This window comes from Chrysemys picta, chromosome 3, assembly GCF_011386835.1.
Source record: "Chrysemys picta bellii isolate R12L10 chromosome 3, ASM1138683v2, whole genome shotgun sequence".
Taxonomy (NCBI): Eukaryota; Metazoa; Chordata; order Testudines; family Emydidae; genus Chrysemys; species Chrysemys picta.
The window spans coordinates 9,123,213-9,141,906 of record NC_088793.1 but is presented as its reverse complement, the minus strand read 5'-3'; the positions used below and the strand labels follow the sequence as shown (position 1 = coordinate 9,141,906).

Sequence of the window (18,694 nt, the reverse complement as noted above, 5' to 3'; positions counted from 1 at the left end):
TCTTTGCTCCTTATTTAGGAATCCAGCCACATAACTGGGTTTTCATTTTGTATTTTCTGTCTTGATCGTTAAATTTAAAATAGGATGAGTGTTGCTAACTGTCTTAAAAAAAAAAACACAACAAAAACCTATTCTAGATGTTCTATAATCCACATGCTGACTCAAGAGTGGCTCTGTTGAAGCAAGAAGGTTCCCAGGCAGGCTGTTGTCAGAGTGTGGTCATTGAACTTGAGTTCTACACTGCACTGTAGGTTCAAGCCCTACCCTTGACAGTTTCCAGATAATGTGCCTTGTACACATTCCTTGCTTTCTGATGCCATTGTGCAGGGGCTCCTTTTGGAAGTTTTGCCCGGAGACCAAAATACCTGGTTTAAGAGCGATATTTTAAAGTGCTCAAAACACCATATGTAAACTCAGATTTTACTTTAAAAGTATTGTCAAGGAAAGTTGCATCGATTAACAGAGGGAAGACTAGTTCACAGTAAGGATAATGTATCATGTTTCCAGAACAATGGAACTGAGTGTGATCAAAGGCAAGCAAGTCGCTCAGTCATCAGGTCAAGGAGTTTCTTATACACAGCTTCCCCAATATGGAACAGATGCTCATAACATTTTCAGATTCTTAAAACTTTTCTGGTGAAAAGCAGGAAATATGGGAGTCAAAGTGGTGAGGGGAAACATGGAAAGAAGTGATGGAGCAGTGCTAGGAGGGTCTAGGGATGGGGGGGAAACTTGGGAGCAGAGGAGTGGGAATTATGAGGTGGAGAGAAATTAATGGGAATAAGGATGGGAGCCTGTCAGCCCCATGTCGTCCCCCCCCCCCGTCCTGCCTGAGGGAAGGGGGGGGGGGGTAGGGGAAGATCCTTCCTGTTCACAGCCCCATATCTCAGGGTTATAACACGGTGGAGGATGAGCATCACACAAAAGGAAGAAGGGAAAGGGCAGAATTGACCCCCAGAACCAGGGAGAGCAGGGAGCCGGGATCTCGCCCTGGAGAAAAGGAAGAGACAGGCTGTGCTGGACAGGAAGAGACAGGAGATGATGCAGGCACAGCGAAGGCATAAATATACAGCCAGTTCATGCTGTGGCTGGGGTAATCCTTGCCCAGGAATCAGAGGCAGTGGAGGGGAGAGCTGGGATGTGGTACCTGGAGATGCTGAGAGATTACTTTTAATAATACCAAGGAAGTTAAGTACCCAAAAGCTTAATTAATACAGAACTATGGTTTTCCACTCTTGCCCATCCAGAATGCAGACAGCAGCTAAACTTTAACGTCTGAAAAACAATAAATGCAAAGTTAAGGTACATGCCACACCTGCAATGCAACCTGAATTCTGCCCTGCTTGGAGCTGGCAACAGCCACTAGAAATGGTTCAGTAATAGTGGTGGCACAGGTTAACAAAACTAACAAGAGAAGAGGTTCTTCATCTCTTGTCTTCACATCAAAAATGGATGTCTTATGGGAAGTTGCTTTAGTCAATCAGAATTTACCAGGGTCATTCCAGAAGTAACTGGATGAAATTCTCAGGCCTGCATTAGGCAGGAGGTCAGACAAGACGATTTAATGGTCCCTATAAAAAAGGGTATGAATCTACAATAAGTAGATTGAGGAAGGACTAAGAACATAACATTGTGTTGTGTTCCACTCCACACATTTGAATTTTAGCATTTTTCTGCATGCACTGTTAAGTGTCATTGTATTGAAAGGTAGCAAGATTAGTACAATAGCTTGGTAGAGCTATGACTGCAATATAAATAGGTGCATGTACCCTGATGTAGATTTGAGCTCATTTCAGCACTGAACGTTGTAGGTTGCCGGAGGTGGAGGAGGGTGTCTTCTTGCCAAGGAGACTGTCAGAACTCTGCTGGCATATGACAGTAGTCTCCAGGGCTTAGTGGAGGATAAGTGAAGGCAGCATCTCAGAAAGAATCCTCAGAGGGGTGATCATATTTAGCACATCTGGGATGATTTGTGTGGAGTAGACAGTGTTTGAGCATGCCTGGCTCCTGTTTGCTATGCCTTACATTCAAGTTTTGTCTTAGCAAAGAAAAGATGTTAGACTTTGTCCTACAGTACTCATGTGCTCTGTGCATCTATGAAGGTAGAGTGCTAATGTGTTACCGGTATGTTGGGGGCATTGCTCAAATGAGAGCTGAGTTAAGGCTGTGCTGGAAGGATGGGCTGTACCTTAATTTTGTATATCCTGGTTTTCAGAGTTTTAAGGCTAGCCATTCTGCACGTTCTGGAATGGCACTAGAAACCTGTGGGCAACTTTAGATTAAATGCCCCTAAATTTAATTAAATATACATGTGTACATGTCATATTACAGATCGTGTAATATGTGAACTGAAGGTTGTAGATCAGGGGTAGGCAACCTATGGCACACGTGCCAAAGGCAGCACGATAGCTGATTTTCAGTGGCACTCACACTGCCTGGGTCCTGGCCACCGGTCCGGGGGGCTCTGCATTTTAATTTAATTGTAAATGAAGCTTCTTAAACATTTTAAAAACCTTATTTACTTTACATAAAAACAATAGTTTAGTTATACATTATAGACTTATAGAAAGAGACCTTCTAAAAACATTAAAATGTATTACTGTTACACGAAACCTTAAATTAGAGTGAATAAATGAAGACTCGGCACACCACTTCTGAAAGGTTGCCGACCCCTGTTGTAGATTCAGCTTGATAGATTCAGGAATAAGGATGGAGACCAGTGAGGATGAATGGATCACTGGTAGTTCACAGAACACAGGCAGGTTGCATGGATTTGACTATCCTTGTCTACAGATACTAAATTGCATTAAAAGACTGCTAAATTATAGTAAATATTTTGCTACAGTCACTTTTATGTGTGAGCACCTGCTGTAATTGCCATAAGATAACACCTTTCCAAATGAGAATGAGATGGTCCATGTTATCATGTATGGTGATTATCCAGGATATATTATGCTAGTCTGAGCCACATTAGGAAAAAGTTTTACAACACCTGCCTTAAAACATGGATCTGTTGCCAGAATTTCACTTACAGAAACTGCTACAAATGAGAAAAAGATCTACAGATTGTGTACAGAGACACCTTTTCTGCATTAACACACGCAAAAAGCCTTAAATATATAAAAATATTAACCCTCCTAAAATGGCACACACTTATTTATAAATTTGTGCATGAATAATTAGTACTGATCAGTGCTGGACAGCTCCTAGTAGCTACACTCAACAATTTGGACAGCTCAATGTGACCAATATGATTTAATCCAGAGCAGCACAGAGGGTTTTTATTATTCTTTATTATTAGTTTAAATGTGCTTTGAAAAGTGTTTGCCATTTAGGTGCATAATCCAATGCCCCACAAATAGAATGATTTTTCTTAATATTGCAAATTACTAAACTATTCACTGTATACAAATTTAGAAAATTCTATTCAATCTCCCATTGCTCCATTTAAGAGAGAAGAGATGTAACATCTTTCAGCATGGTCAAATATTTAACAGTGGATTTGGGCTGACATTTTACTGGAATAACTGGCATTTGTCAGCAGTCAAAAGAACCAATTCAGCTAAGAACTCCTCAAGGACCCAATGACCTTTTAACCCCTTGAATGAATGAAATCCTCCCCCCACTGCCTTCCAGATTGAACAGGCCTTATTGAGGGAGCACAGTAGGAAGCCTAAAGCTTTATCTTTCCTGAGAGTAAATAAGGGGGGGGTGGATCCGATTACAGTTCCCATTCTTAAGCTTTCATTCAGCATCCTATGTGTAATATTTCCATTTTTCTTTGTTGAGTCAAGGTGATTTGATGATGCAAATAGAGAGACGGCACCCATCATGAAAATGTGGACTATCTTCACTTTATGGTTATGAAAAAGGCTACTAAAGGAATGGAACTGAAATGACAGTAGTTAATACTTTGAGTTACAAAGCATATAAATAAGGAAACTTCATTGGAAGAACTTAACATTTTTTATTTTAATTTAATTTTCGTCGCGCATATGCAGTACAGTGTATGAAAAAGAGAGCACAGTGTATTTTTAACAAATGAAATGACAGCTATTTCTATTTTCTTTTGCTTAAAAGTTTACAGTTTAGTACAAGACAAGAGAAGGGCAAATACAGTACCATCTTTTTAAAAGAGGAACAAATTGGACCTGAAGAATCTATGACTAGTCAGCCTAACTTTGACGCCTGCAAAGATACTGGAACAAATTATTAAACAATCAATTTGTAAGCATTAGAGGATAGCGATAGCTAACATGGATTCATCAAGAATGAATCATGCCAAACCAGCCTAATTTCCTTCTTTGACAGGGTTACTTGCCTAGTGGATAGGAGGGGAAGTTGTAGACATGATATACCCCTATTCTTAGTAAGGCTTTTGACATAGTCCCACATGACATTCTCATAAGCAAGCCAGGGAAATGTAGTCTAGAGAAAATTACTAGAAGGTGGATGTGACTCAGGGACCACTTCGTGCCCACTGGCAAATGGCACAAGATCCTTTGGATCTGGTTTCCATAGTTTGTTAAAGGGTGCCATGGAAGATTGCTACTGAAAGCCTGTGTCACACCGATCATCACTGCAAAATGTGTAAGTAGACACAGAGAAGTTATGCTTTTAATGTTTAAGTTGAGGCTGGTCATCAGAAGAGGAGAATCATCTCCTGCCTGAAAGAAATTTCTTTATTTGCTCATCCGGTTATATGTAGACTGAGTATTGAATACTTCACAATGAATGCCTATTTACAGTCTGAACAAAATGCTAATCAAGTGACTGCTCAGGGGAGATTCCATCCAGGAAAGACAAACAGCAGGAGATACCCTGTTTACAAGTGAAGACAATGGATAGTTTGAACTATATCTGTCACCTAGGTGTAGCTCTGTACCTTCAATCTGCCAACTAGATTGTTTTATGAACAGAGGATTACAGCTGGTCTGGCTGTTTAATGCTGGTAGAAAAAACAACTCTGGGCAAGTTATCCTTTATGAAACTGGAGAAGTCTTGTTAGTTAAGTTCAGAATCTAGAAAGTGTTATGATTTTATATGTAACCGTTTCCATTAATTCTACTGGTTTCTTCTTGAATCTCTGTTCTTTATTAAACACTTATTTTCACTATACACAAATCTAAGCACTATGAATTGAGTGGAGCAGTGATGTGGAGGTGAAACTGCTAAGCTGGCATACTGTTCCTTTAGGAGCAGCAGATCTGTGAATTCTCAGAGTGTCCAGCAGAACAAGGGCTGGACACTCCAGGGGGACGACTGGAGTGCTTAGGGGTTGGAGTGTGCCTATTTCTTACCTGCAGACAGACATCAGAGCCTGTATGGGCTGAGAGGGAGTACTTGTGTTGCTTGTAGCTGGTGGAGTCAGGGAGCTGACCCTTGGCAGTCACAGACAAGGCTTCCTCCCACTAAGGGCAGGTGGTAGCAAGTTGCCTCAAACCTGGGTACTCCAGGAAGCATCACAGTTGGTGCAAAACTGATTGAAAGACTGTACACAAAGTAATCGTCAATAGTTTGTTGTCAAACCTGGGGGACAGGGGGAAGAGAGATGTATCCAGTGGGATCCCACAGGGGCCTGTCCTGGGTCTGGTACCATACAATGTTTTAATTAATTACTTGGATAATGGAGTGCAAAGTGTGCTTATAAAATTTGCAGGTGACACCAAGCTGGAAGGGGTTGCAAGCACTTGGGGAGGACAGGATTAGAAGTCAAAGTAACCTTGCCACATTAGAGAATTAGTCTGAAGTCACCAAGATGAAATTCAGTAAAGACATGTGCAGAGTATTACACATAGGAAACAAAAACATTAATATCAAATGCACGAGTACAAAATGGGAAATAACTGATTAGGTGGTAGTACTGCCTAAGAAGGACCTGGGAGTTATAGTGGATCACCAATTGAACAAGTCAACAATATGATGCAGTTGCCCCCCCCCCCCCCAAAAGGCTAATATTCTCAGATGTATTAATAAGAGGATTGAACAAAAGACACGGGCATTAATTGTCTTGCTCTACTTGATACTGGTGAGATTTCATCTAGAGTACTGTGTTCAATTCTCAGCACAACACTTTAAGAAAGATGTGGCTAAACTGAGTAGAGGGGAGAGCTACAAAAATTTTAACAGGTTTAGAAAACCTGACCTTTGATGAAAGGTTAAAGAAACCTATGATAAGCCTTGAGAAAAGAAGTCTAAGGGCGGGACATGACAATAGCCTTCAAACATATTGAGGGCTGTTATAAAAAGAGGATTGATCAATTGTCCTACATTCAGTGAACATGGAGTAGTAGTAATAATGGACTTAGTATGCAGCCAGGGAGATTTAGATTAGACATTAGGAAAACCTTTCTAACGAAGGACAGTTAAGCACTGGAATAGGCTACCAAGGGAAGTTGTGGAATCCCGATCATGGGAGTGTTTAAAAAGGTTAGACAGACACCAGTGTCAGGGATGATCTAGGTATACTTGGTCCCGCCTCAGCACAGGAGCTGGAAAAGTTGACCTTTCAAGGGCCCTTCCAGCCCTACATTTCTCCTTTCCCTTTATAATTCATAGAATCCTACAAAGTCTCACTAATAGTTTCCAAAATTGTGTATCTGGCAGTTATAGTGATTGCCAGATTCCAAGATTTGAGTTTTCATTTTGTTTGGGGCATCCTGAGATTTTCACATGCTAGCAAGATCAGATGTAGAGATGTTAAAGAAGAGCCTATGGAAAACTCCTCCATAAAAATACATAAGATCAGTTACAGCATTGCAGAACACTGAACAGAGCCGCAAAAGATGAAGTCAGTCAGAGGTGAAGAAGTTTTCAAGAAAGGAGAGGTCTATAAATACCTGCTGCAGATACTCTTATTTGGTTGAAAACTATTAATTCAAATATTGGAATATCCTCATGTTTTTACTAGAATATCGTTCCTGTAATTTTTTTTAAGGCTAAATACAAAAAGCAAGTAATTCCTTCTTGCTAAGTGCAGACGTTAAATTTCTGCTAGGTTTAATAGGGAATAAATAAAACATACACAACTCCTACTATTCTACAGACTAAGTCTACTAGGCAAGAAAGAGTACTACGTTGGTGTTCCACAGAAGAGCCAGCATGGGAGACTGACCCACTTTTTCACTTTGTTCCATGTGGCTGCCACTGTGGTAACCAGTGCGGATCATGGAACAGAGGCATAGTGTGCTTTCAATAAGATCACTACTTAAATGGACAACTTTTTTTTTAAATTGGATGAGAGCACTGATTAGGTATACATACATCACAGCAGAACAGACAGGGAATGCGTTAACTCCCTTCAAAAGGGAACCAGACAGGGGCTGTCCCACTCTGAAGATGGTATTCAGTCTGCTGGGTCAGAAGACAGGATTCCCACCTGGGCTCAAAAGCTGCAATATGAACAGGAAGGGAAATCAGCTTAGGAGGCTCAGAGTGAAGGATCAAGTGTTTTCTTGTATCTACTTCCAAGTACAAAGAGGTAATGGTGCAAGGAGGCTCTGAGAAACTGCTTTAGCCCTACCAGAAGGCTGTATTTATCACCAGAAACTCAAAAGCCCTGTTTACATAAGATCTGCTCTCCCCATAGTTGTATCAATTAAAGGTGTAATCTTATACCCATTTAGTTAAAACCAGTATAACTTGTGTACAACACTTATAAAGTTTAAGCCTGCCTATATCAGTTTAGCTTGCACTTCAAAAAGCCAGTTTAAAATTAATACAAGAGTTCACACAAATTGATTTAGCTAAACTGTTTCAACTTTTAAATTAAATTAATCCCTGTAACTTTTGTGACAGACAACTGCTAAAAAAATTTACATCACTGTAACTGCACTGATGTTGATAGACTAGAGCAGTTTTTCAAATGTAGACAATGTTCAAGTTAAGACTGTTCAGCTTCCTGGATCTGAAATAAAGACTCCAGCTAAACCAAAATGAGGAAATCCTTGGTCTAAACTCTTTGTGAAAGTCTCTACTCTGGCCAGTTTACAAAACAAGTTTTTTCTAATGAGCCTAAATCTGAAAATAATTTTTAAGAGATTTCAGACTACAAGTAAATTCTGCTCTCATTTACTCTTGATTTGCACTAATATAACTCCACTGACTTCTGTGGAGTCATTCTGGAGTTTCACTGCATAACAGAGCAGAACTTGGCCCTATGTACTAGATAGAACCCTTTTGTGTACACAATTTCTAAAAGGAATCTGTTGGAACAACAACTGTCTAAGTAGGGATTTTTTCCTCTTCAAGAGAAAGACTCTCTCCCCCAGAGACTCAGTTTTGTTTCCTACCTAATGCCACACAAGTTAAGTACCCTGTTTAATTAGGTAAATAAAGTATACTCCATTTCAAATCGTCCGGATAACTAAACCACCCAAGCCAGATCCTCATCCACACCTTCACAAAAAGAGGAAGAAAGACCTAAAATATTCTAAAGCCTTATGTAAGATTTTGACCGCAAAGACTGAAACTCCTTATTTATTGGCTCAGAATTTGATCAGAAGGTAAGAAGTTGGTACTGGTAGTTTTGTGGAGTAGAATGATGGAAAAGCTGCATTCAGCTTAATGTTCTCTATTTTTTACTCTACAATAGAGATTTATGTTGGTATTATCACTTTCTGAGTATCCTTTTCAAGGAGTTTTTTTCTCTTTATTGTATTTGTCTTACAGTACATAATATAAATTTTAAAAACATTTTGGAAATGAAAATGCTATTTTAATTCAACCTATTTTCATTTGCAAGGTTATCACATTGAGCAAAGATGGGCAATTAGTAATTATTTCATTTCAAACACCTCTCAACCACCTTTAGTATTCTTTATCAAGTACTATGCTATATTATACGTGCAACTCTCGTCATATGTCAACACCTCAACTCATTGCCAAACATGTGATTTCTTTAAGGAAACCCATGTTACTAAACATGTTTCCTTAACATATCACCAGCTATGAAGACAAAACAGTAGCCTAATCTTAGTCAGCAACAATATAGTTTGTTGTTTGAACAGCTGGTAACTGGGTATAACATCAATACCAGATTATCGCTATCTCATGGGAGAAATGGGGAGAATGCATAAGGGACAAACAAACCCTTATCCACAGTGCCCATACTACAGTCATACAACTGTACATTTATAGAGGCAAAAATATGGAATAAAATTCCATGTTACAGATTAAAGCATTAACATTACCTGTGTCCATCACACACAGAACTCATGATCCCACCATTTAGAAAGGACATAGGAGAGCTAGAGATATGAAAAGAAAGGGAACAAAAACTATACAAGAACATGGAAACTATATTTCTAGGATATAGGAAGAAGACATGATCAAGTGCGCCAGCAGTTCTCAACCGGCTGTCCGCAGGACCCCACCACTGAAACCCCAAGCCCTGGCACCCCTCACTCATGGGGCTGAAACCCTGAGCTTCCCTCTCCCCCCTCAAGTCGAGGCAGCAGGGAGATGAAATCCTGAGCTCCTTCTCCCTCTCCCCCCCCCAAAGCTGCAAGCAGCGGGGCTGAAGCCCTAAGCCCATGAGCAGAGTTGAGGGGGCATGAGGATGTTGCCCCCCAAAACTGAAGTGCCTTCTCCAGAGTGGGGCAGTCCTGGGGGCAGCTCCACAACCCCCCACCTCTTTTCCCTCAGCTCCCTTCAGGCCCCACCCTCTGGCCAGATCCTAGGCAGGAAACCGGAGTCAGGCAATGTGGAGCAGCTGTTCCTCTGGCTGGTGGTGCCATGGACTGGGCAGCCATGGCATTCCCCTGTCTGCTGCTGGTGCCTGGGGTTGCAGCTGCTCCTCAGCTCCCAGCCCCCCTTTGACTGCTCACGTAGCAGGTCAGAGCTGCCCAGGTGGGGACCTGGCTCCAGTAGAGCCCTCAGAAAGCAGCTACCGGCACACAGCCCCAGGCAGGTGGGTGGCCTGCTGAGGTGAGTCAGGGGGTGGTGGCAGTGCTCCCTCCCTGGACCCTGCAGTGCACAGCTAGCCTGAGCCCTGCCGACCCTTGCCCCGCCCCCCCAAATAGAAATCAAACTACACCTGTGTCCAAAGGTCCCACCCCTGGCCCAGAGCCCTAAGTCCCCCCTCCCCACCAGGCCCTGGAGTTTTTATAGCATGTTATAGGGTCCCAGAAAGAAAAGGGTTGAGAACCCCAGGTGTGCACAATTCCTTCACAGTAGCATTGAAAAGCCAAATCTTGAGAGCTGCTGAGCACTCAAACTCCCACTGCTTTAATCAAATCACAGCCAAGCTCTACAAAAAGGAAGTACTCAGACACTGTAAATGGAAGGACAAAGATTCCTAGTATACAAACAAGAGGCCAGTGGAAAAGACTCCCAAGTAGGTGACTGAAGCACCATCGCAAGAGATATTCAAGAACAGTTCAGACATATTAGTGGGAATTATTATACTATAAATGAATAAAGTGAATGGTGTACAGTAGTCCAACAAAATGTGGTAGTGGGAAAACAGAAATCAAGGATAACTGAACTAGTCTTATCTGGATTTATTCTATAGATAAAAAGAGTAGTAAGGTACCATTACAATAACAAAGAAAGTTTAAGTTCACCAATTCCCTGCCTGAACAGAAGCAGCTTAAAGGAATGGTTTGCCAACAGATATTCTTGTAACCTGGGAAAGCACATGCATATATTTTTCCATCGGACTAGTGGGACACAAAGACAATACAATCTGTAAGAACTAAGGAGGCAAAAATATTCTTCCATCCAACCACAAAACATCAGACGGACATAGTTTTTTAGAACTAAGTCCTCCATTGGTTGTTTAGCATTACTGTATAAATTAGTTTCTTGAAAAGTGCTTTAAGCTAACTTTTGCTGACATATTATTCCAAATAGGCATTCTCCATCAGCCAAAAATATGTAAAGCTTGAACCCTTGAGTACTTTTGAACGCAAACAGTTGTACTTATTGTTCATGTATATATGAACAATGTGGTTACACATTTGTAGTAATTCTTAACAGTATATTTTATGTAATGATTTGTAAGGCAAATGGCATCTGGGCGCCTTACACTTTTCAAACAATAAGACAATAGGCAAAATACTGAAACTTTATTATAAATATCCTTTATATAACCGTCCTTCTCCTTAATTCCCAATTGCCAAAAATAATCCCATGGTCAATTAAAGGCCTACCAAATACATACTTTTGAAAGAAAGCAGATTAATTCTTACCTCCATTGCTAATGCTGCAGTTTGCTGGTCATAATGATTCAGAAGATTAGGCATAAAGGTGGTATTGTAAGGCAGGTCTTGGCACATCCTCAAGATGATGGGCTCACAAGAAAATAAACTGTGTCCACTTGTATGCCCCACCAAAACTTCCAAGAACAAAAGACAGCAGAACATGAAGCAAGTAGCCATCCTTCCACATGTGAATGGGAGCAGTCACGGAGGCCTGTCAGATTATTCAATGTACACTTTCAGATATACATGTACTGAAGGTTTGACTTTAATGCCAGTATTTTTGCTGCTTGTTTGTTAAGATTCTTCAAAAACTGAAATACTATTTGTGCTGATAGAGTCTTATTCAGTCAGTCTGACAGAAGACTTGAGACAGATGGGACATCTTGTCTTTTCTTTTCACATTATGTAGGCTGTATTAGGTTAATGTGTCAAGTTGATTAACCACATTCCCACACGATAGAACCCATCCTGTTGAAACAGCCGCTGAGCTATGTTCTTCTTTTATTAAGTGGCCTAAAATAAAACAAAAAAACCCAGTAAAACCACTATAGTTAACTTCAAAATTTAAAATGTAGTTAATTAATATAGAACAATATTAGCACAATAAATATTTAAGGTAATTTATTTGTAAGAGTTGAAGGCAAGTAATTAAATCAAGAGACCCAAAATCAATTTTCAGTTCTGATTTTTCAGTCTCTCTCTGAGCAGAAAGGGCTAAAACAACGAGGAGTCCTTGTGGCACCTTAGAGACTAACACATTTATTTGGGCATAAGCTTTCATGGGCTAGAACCCACTTCATCAGATGCATGCTCCAAAATAGCTTTCTCTTCCTATAGGGAAGGAGGGAAAATGGAAGCGACAGTGTTTCTATGTGATGAATCATAAATATTTCCAAAGACACATTAAGGCCTGGTCTATACTTAAAACTTGCATCCACACAGCTACAGCACGCAGGCATGTGAAAAATCCACATCCCTGAGAACGCAGCTATGCTAACCTAACCTCCAACGTAGCCGCAGCTAGGGCTATGGAAGAATATCTCCACTGACGTTGCTACTGTTGCTCAGAGGCGGAGCTCCCACCTGCAACTGAACTTAGCCTCCAAATTTGGAGCTGCCCTTTGAAGAATTACAACGGAGTTTTCTGTGCAATTATTTTTAGTGGAATGTTTACACATGTTCACAGATTGAACATTTAAAGTTTTTAATTCTGAAGTTTTGCTTTTTTGTTTCTCTAAACAATTCACAAACAGTGATAAATCTCAAACAGGCTAATGGGGGGGGGGAGAGAGAAGAGATTATCTTGAATAATTCTAATTGAATTATGCCAAAATTAGCTGTTGCAGGATTGCTCAAATCAGCTACTTTTGTTTTCAGGTTATACTGGCCTGCCTCTGACGCATCAGTTGTGCTCTGCCCATTCTCTTGGTAAACCTTTAGGCAGGTTGGGCAGATGAGCTGGAATATAAAAAAGCAGACCTAGTGGAAGGGTCCTGGAGGAGACAGGAGCTTTAGAAGAGAACAAGTAGATGAGAAAGTAGAGGAGTATTGGCACTTGAACAGCTCCCCTAGCACCACTGCCTCTGCTATCCAGCACATTAGGCAGCGTCAAACTAGGCAAGAGCCTCTGCTCTGAGGCATCAGCATATCAAATGACACAATAGTGCTGCTGCGTCAATAGGCCTGGGAACCAAGGCAGCAGCATCAGGGAACTACTTCAAGCACTGATGCCAAGGCACAGAGGCACTGGATTCCCCCCAGCCAAGGCCTCCCAACATGACTTCATTCTCTTACATAGTTACCACATCCTAACTAGTCTCTTGAAAAGCCTATAGCCCCACTCACCCTACCTCACCTCCACCAAAGTATGGGAGCAGAAAAGACGACAGTGATATATGTGACTGGGATTAGTGTGTGTTTGACTAGGGAGGCATGAGCAGGGAGTCAAAAGCTTCTCCCTTGAAATATCAGCACTTTAAAGGGTTCTCCCAGTGCTGCTTCCTTGGTTAACTGAGTACCTCAGCATAGAAGAGCAAGCTCCTATATACCTCAGGCTACCCAGAGAGCTCAGGCCTCTCCCAATCAGGCCCTGCTCTGCAATGGTACCCAGGTCCTTCCACATCTCCTTTTTGCTTTGAGTGCACCATGTTGCTTACCCTCTAGGAACCACTGAAACAGCTGAAAATAAGTCAGAGCACAACATACTCCACTCATCCCTGTCCCCAAAGTATCCTGAGGCTGAGAGCTGTGAAAGAAATAGTGTACGGCTGTTCTGGCAGTTTTACACTGGCTGGGGAACCCCTTTATGCAGCTGTTATTCCCCGGGGCTATTTCTCTCCCTTCACAATGTAAAAGGGTCAGAAGTGGAGAAGTTGGATCCAATATGGTTTGAGCCTTGAGAATGGGGGCCAAAGTGGAAAAAAAAATGAAGTAGGAGAACTACAGGACTACAAGACAGGTCTAGAGGGCCCCTGTTCTCACTACCACTTTATTCTGGAAGAGTGTTAGAAATGGAAACCTAAAGCACAGAACTCAAACCTCTAACCAAATTGTTATTTATAAAAGATTCAATGTAGGCCATCACCCAGATAACTGTTGGTTCAAACAAGACTTCCAATAGAACCTCAAGTGCCACATTAATATTTCAGAGAAGAACAGAAGAACTGACAAACATAACAGGTTTGCAACCAAGAGGGGGTTTACATTAATTTTTGTTTGGGTGGAGTGTAAGAGCATTAGAAAGGCAAAAATTAAATCTCTTAGTCTTTCATCTAAAGGTATTAGAAAGTGGATGAGTGCTGGGGATGTGGAGGTATTTGATTGACATTATATGAATATAGTTAAATTTAAAGCTATGGATTTGTGTACATGCGCTTAAAAGCTTCCAATATGCTCATTTTACAAATGAGAAAAAATAAATATCAAGTAAATGTATGTACACCTCTACCCCGATATAACGCTGTCCTTGGGAGACAAAGAATCTTACCACGTTATAGGTGAAACTGCGTTATATTAAACTTGCTTTGATCCGCTGGAGCACGCAGCCCTGCCCCCCCGGAGCACTGCTTTACCACGTTATATCCAAATTCGTGTTATATCGGGTTGCGTTATATTGGGATAGAGGGTGTATTTCAAGCTTTAAGCTGAAGAAGGCATTAGTTTTACCTCTAACTGTTGAGATTGTGGCCATTGAAACTACAAAAATGCAAACAGGAAAAAAGACAAGATGGTAATATTTTAAAATGATATTTTTACTAACTGACCTTGTCCTCACCCTGCCCATTCCTCCCACACTGACTGAAAAGAATACTGTGTTTTGAAGATTAACTAGAGCAGATGAAGCACACAGGTAAAGACTCTGAATTTTAATGGCACCAGAAATATTCCATATCTGTCCACCAACAATTCTTACAGAACTACACTGTCACAGTAAAGGAAGCCTAAAGAGCCTTCGACACCCCCACAGTTTAACAGAATCATGGACCACAAAGCTATTCCGCGTAGTGAAAATAACCCAGACCTCAGAACCAAACATGGATTGCTATGAAGAGCTGTCAGAGTATTATGCTGATATGATTAAATACACATGGAATAAACAGAAAGAAAGTTTTATAACATATGAACTGCCATACTGGGTCAGACCAATGGTACATCTTGCCCAGCATCCTGTCTCCAACCATGGTCAGTACCAGAATTTCAGGGGGAGTGTATAGAACAGGGCAATTTTGGAGATTCACTGTTGTCTTCCCCTCTCAGCTGCTGGCAATCAGCGGTTTAGGATCACCCTGAACATGGGGTAACATCCCTCCCAATCTTGACCAACAGCCATTGATGGGCCTCTCCTCCAGGAATTTATCCAATTCTTTTTTTAGACCAGTTGTACTTTTGGCCACCAAAACATCCCATGGCAATAAGTTCCACGGGTTAATTGAGCATTGGGCAACAGGGGATGGTTCACTTGACGATTACTTGTCCTGTTCATTCCTTCTGGGGCATCTGGCGTTGGCCACTATCAGAAGACAGGATACTGGGCTAGATGGACCTTTGGTCTGACCAATATGGCCGTTCTTATGTTCTTATTATATGAAAGAGTACTTCTTGTCTGTAAAAAGCAACAAAGAGTCCTGTGGCACCTTATAGACTAACAGATGTATTGGAGCATGAGCTTTCGTGGGTGAATACCCACTTCGTCAGATGCAGGTCTTGTTTTTAGTAAACCTGCTGCCTATCAAATTCATCTGGTGACTGCTGATTTTTGTATTGTGGAAAAGGGTAAATAACACTTCTCTCTATTCATTTTTTCCACACCATTCATGATTCTAGACCTTTGACCAGATCGTATTACCCACCAACCCACACTAACTTTGAGGAACTCCAGCAAATGTGATGGTATGAAAAAGCCCTGAAAATAGAGAGCCACTGCCACACCAGTGAAATGGATCTATACCTCTCATGATTGCTGAAAATCATTCCCTCTACTAATAGAAATTGTTAATGCCTTCAACAGTTGCACACCTACCAAACTTTCTGAAAAATGTAATAGTCAGCTCAGTCCTCAAAAAAACATCACTTGACCCTGAAGAACTCTCCAACCTCTCACTCGTGGGCGAAATGAATGAGAAAGTAGCAACCCCAAGCGCTAGTAACATGGCTTTTAGCTCATGCAGTAGAGGCTCATGCACTAAGCTCCAGAGGTCCCAGGTTCAATCCTGCCTGCCCATGACCGGGGTCTGTTGGTGTTACAATTGCATTAAATCCTTTAGGGATTTTGTTATTGCTATTTGTTTTATGAAGAACTCCCACAGATCCTATGGTGCTAGACAGTAATACAAAACTCAGAGAAACTATTTGCAAGGCCAGAACCGTAGGTTGAATCTGAAGCAAAAGCTAGAGAAGATAGGTAATAGGTTTTGTAGTCTATAACCTGAACCATCCATACCCTTTAAAAGGAAAATGCCTAAGTAAAACTAAAATGCAGAGAACAGGAGAACTGCAATATGAAAAGCCAAGTATGTGACTGTATTCCAACAATGAATGCTAACCATTTTTAAACTAGAATCAAGAGTTAGAAATACAGTTGATATATTCTTTGGTGTAGACAGGAACATGTCATAATGTACAATTTTTAATTTCCTGGTGGCAATATTTCTGACCACACTACCTTTTTTGGTTCTTTATCAGGCCTATAAAACACACAATATACATGCACACACACACTGAACTATTTTAGTGATCACATCAGGAGACACCAACCCACCTACCTTGGGACACTAAAGACAAACTGCAAGCAAGAGGATCAGGAAGTAGCTAGTCAGCCAGTTAGTTATGGACTTTAAAAGACTAATTATAAGCACATACTAATTATAAGCACATACAAAAAGGCTTAGTTACAGTATTATTATATACATCGTAAATGGCAAATCCTACAGGGCAGGTACCAACTCTTAAGTGTAAAAGTCTTATTAGCAAATAAGTTTCACAATTAATACTAAAAGAGATGAAGAGCAAACATAGGAATGGGAAGATCACACAGATGGATGCGCTCGTGGAGAGCAATCCCAAAGAGGGGTGCAAGGGTGATATTTTCAGTATGTGACTTATCCCCACCACTCCAATTACAGGAGAAGAAACACAAAGTACTCCTCACTCCATTTTGATTACTGATAGAGGACAAACTGTATTCCCCCCACCCCCTCACACACACACCATTTCAAGTAGAGATGTTGGGGAACAAGACGGCAACTTCAACCCCCCCCCCCCAATTCCACATACAGGGGGAATGGGGCAGGGGACACTCCTCACATTCCACTTCAATTACAGTCAGGGGGAAAGAGAGAAACCACACTGCAGTTTTCTCCCACTCCATTTCAGTTACAGATTAAGGGGGAAACCACACCACATCTCCCCCCATTTCAATTACACTGGGGAGACCCACACCACACACCTTTCCCCACTGTAGTTACAGACGGGGGGGGGGCAGGAGAACCACACTGTACAGTATTCTCCCCCCCCCCCCAATTCTTCCCCTCAAGTCTCGTGGCAGACAGAGAGAGGGGGAGGAAGGGGGTGGGGGGGAACCAAACTATATTTTCCCCGCACGCTCCATTTCAAGCACAGATTAAGGGAGGGGGGAGACACACAATACCCCCCCCACACACACCCACATAGTCTTCCCACCGCCCTCCATTGCAGGTCCAGGTGGGGAGTGGGGGGAAGGGGAGAACCTCTCCATCACACGCCTGCAGAGAGAGGGGTTCGCCCTCTTCTTTCCCTTCACTCCCACGGGATTTTGGGGGTGGGGAGCTTCTGACCCAGCCATATCTCAGCTCAGCCCTCTCCTGCACTGGGGTCTCCCCCCACCCAGCGCCCTCCTACATTGGGGTGCTGTCCCTCCCCTCCCCCGTCCTCGCTGCATGGGGGTAGTTTGTGAGCATTCACCTCGGCGGAGCCCCTCCACCCTGAGGCGGCAGCTCCAACGGAAGGAGCGGGGGTCGCCCACCCCCCACACCGAGGCCCAGGCTACCGCACTTACCTCAGCACGCGCCCCCCTCCCCGAGCTGGCGGCGGCGCAGCGCGAGGAGGTGAGGAAGATAACGGCCGCGCCTCCCAGACCCCCCACGGCAGCGCCGCCCCCTCCCGCGCCTCCTGCCAGCCCCGCCCCCTGGAGAACGCGGGCTCCGCCTCTCGCTCCGTCACTCCCTGCCCCGCCCCTTCGGACCGCCCCGGAGAGCAGCGAATCAGAACCAGCCAGCTGGTTGCTAGGTAGAAGAGCCGGCACGCCGCGGCTCGGCCCTGATTGGCTGCTTCTCCCGGGGCGCTAGAAACTGTTGCCATGGCAAAGGGAATAAACTTGCCGGGAGAAGAGGAGACGGGGGGGCCGTAGAGGGGGGCGAGGCGCGGCTCCGGAGCACAGGAGGCCAGGTGAGAGCGTGGGGGAGGGGCGTATCCCCGCCAGGGGCATCGTGGCGCCGGGAGGCGATAGGGGGTATCGATATCACGGGGGGGGGGGGCGCTCGGGGTATCGCCTCCATGGCGGTCAGGGGCACTGGGGTATCGATTCTCGAGACACGGGGGGCGGGGTTTCTGGGGAGGGCGAGGACTGGTGCCATAGGGCAGCCCTTGGATTTACCATCTGGGGGTGGGGGATGGCTATCGCAGGGCATGGGGCGCACCAGGGGTGCAGGGGACACTGGGAATTCTTCATGATGCCGGACATGGGGGCACAGGGAGTTATGGATGGAGGGCATTGGGAGATATTGGTACCACAGGGCAGAGGGGGGCACTAGGCATGGGCAATGCTGGGGGCGTGTATTGGGGGATATCACTGCTGCAGGATGCTGTGGGGATACTGGTGCCAGAGGGGGGCAGGGGGAGCACTGGGGGATATCAGTGCTTCAGGGGGATATTAGTTGCAGGGGAACACTGGGAATGTATCAGTTCCATGGGGTGCAGGGGGAGAACTGGAAATATACAGTGCAGGGGTACTGGGG

General features: G+C 43.1%; 2 protein-coding genes across 10 annotated transcripts in view; one reads left to right on the top strand and one right to left on the bottom strand.

Moving 5' to 3' along the window:
- The window catches only part of FZD3 (frizzled class receptor 3), an 85,248-nt gene extending 67,388 nt beyond the window's left edge, over positions 1–17,860 (bottom strand). For 3 of the 6 annotated variants that reach the window (XM_065587460.1, XM_065587462.1, XM_065587463.1), the window contains exons 1-2: positions 17,737–17,858; positions 11,193–11,717 (exon numbers count right to left, since the gene is read on the bottom strand). In XM_065587460.1, the coding sequence (XP_065443532.1) occupies positions 11,193–11,381 (189 nt within the window). In that variant the 5' untranslated portion in view covers positions 11,382–11,717; positions 17,737–17,858. Of the gene's footprint in view, positions 1–7,263; positions 7,374–11,192; positions 11,718–17,642 lie in introns of those variants that run through there. The other 3 variants (XM_005290640.5, XM_065587461.1, XM_042848901.2) reach the window with 3 other exon arrangements.
- Positions 17,861–17,950: 90 nt separating this feature from the next.
- Positions 17,951–18,694, top strand: part of FBXO16 (F-box protein 16) — a 46,315-nt gene continuing 45,571 nt past the window's right edge. For 2 of the 4 annotated variants that reach the window (XM_005290636.4, XM_005290638.4), the window contains exon 1: positions 17,951–18,125. The gene's annotated coding sequence lies outside the window, so the exon portion shown is untranslated. The remainder of the gene's footprint in view (positions 18,126–18,694) is intronic. The other 2 variants (XM_005290637.4, XM_065587459.1) reach the window with 1 other exon arrangement.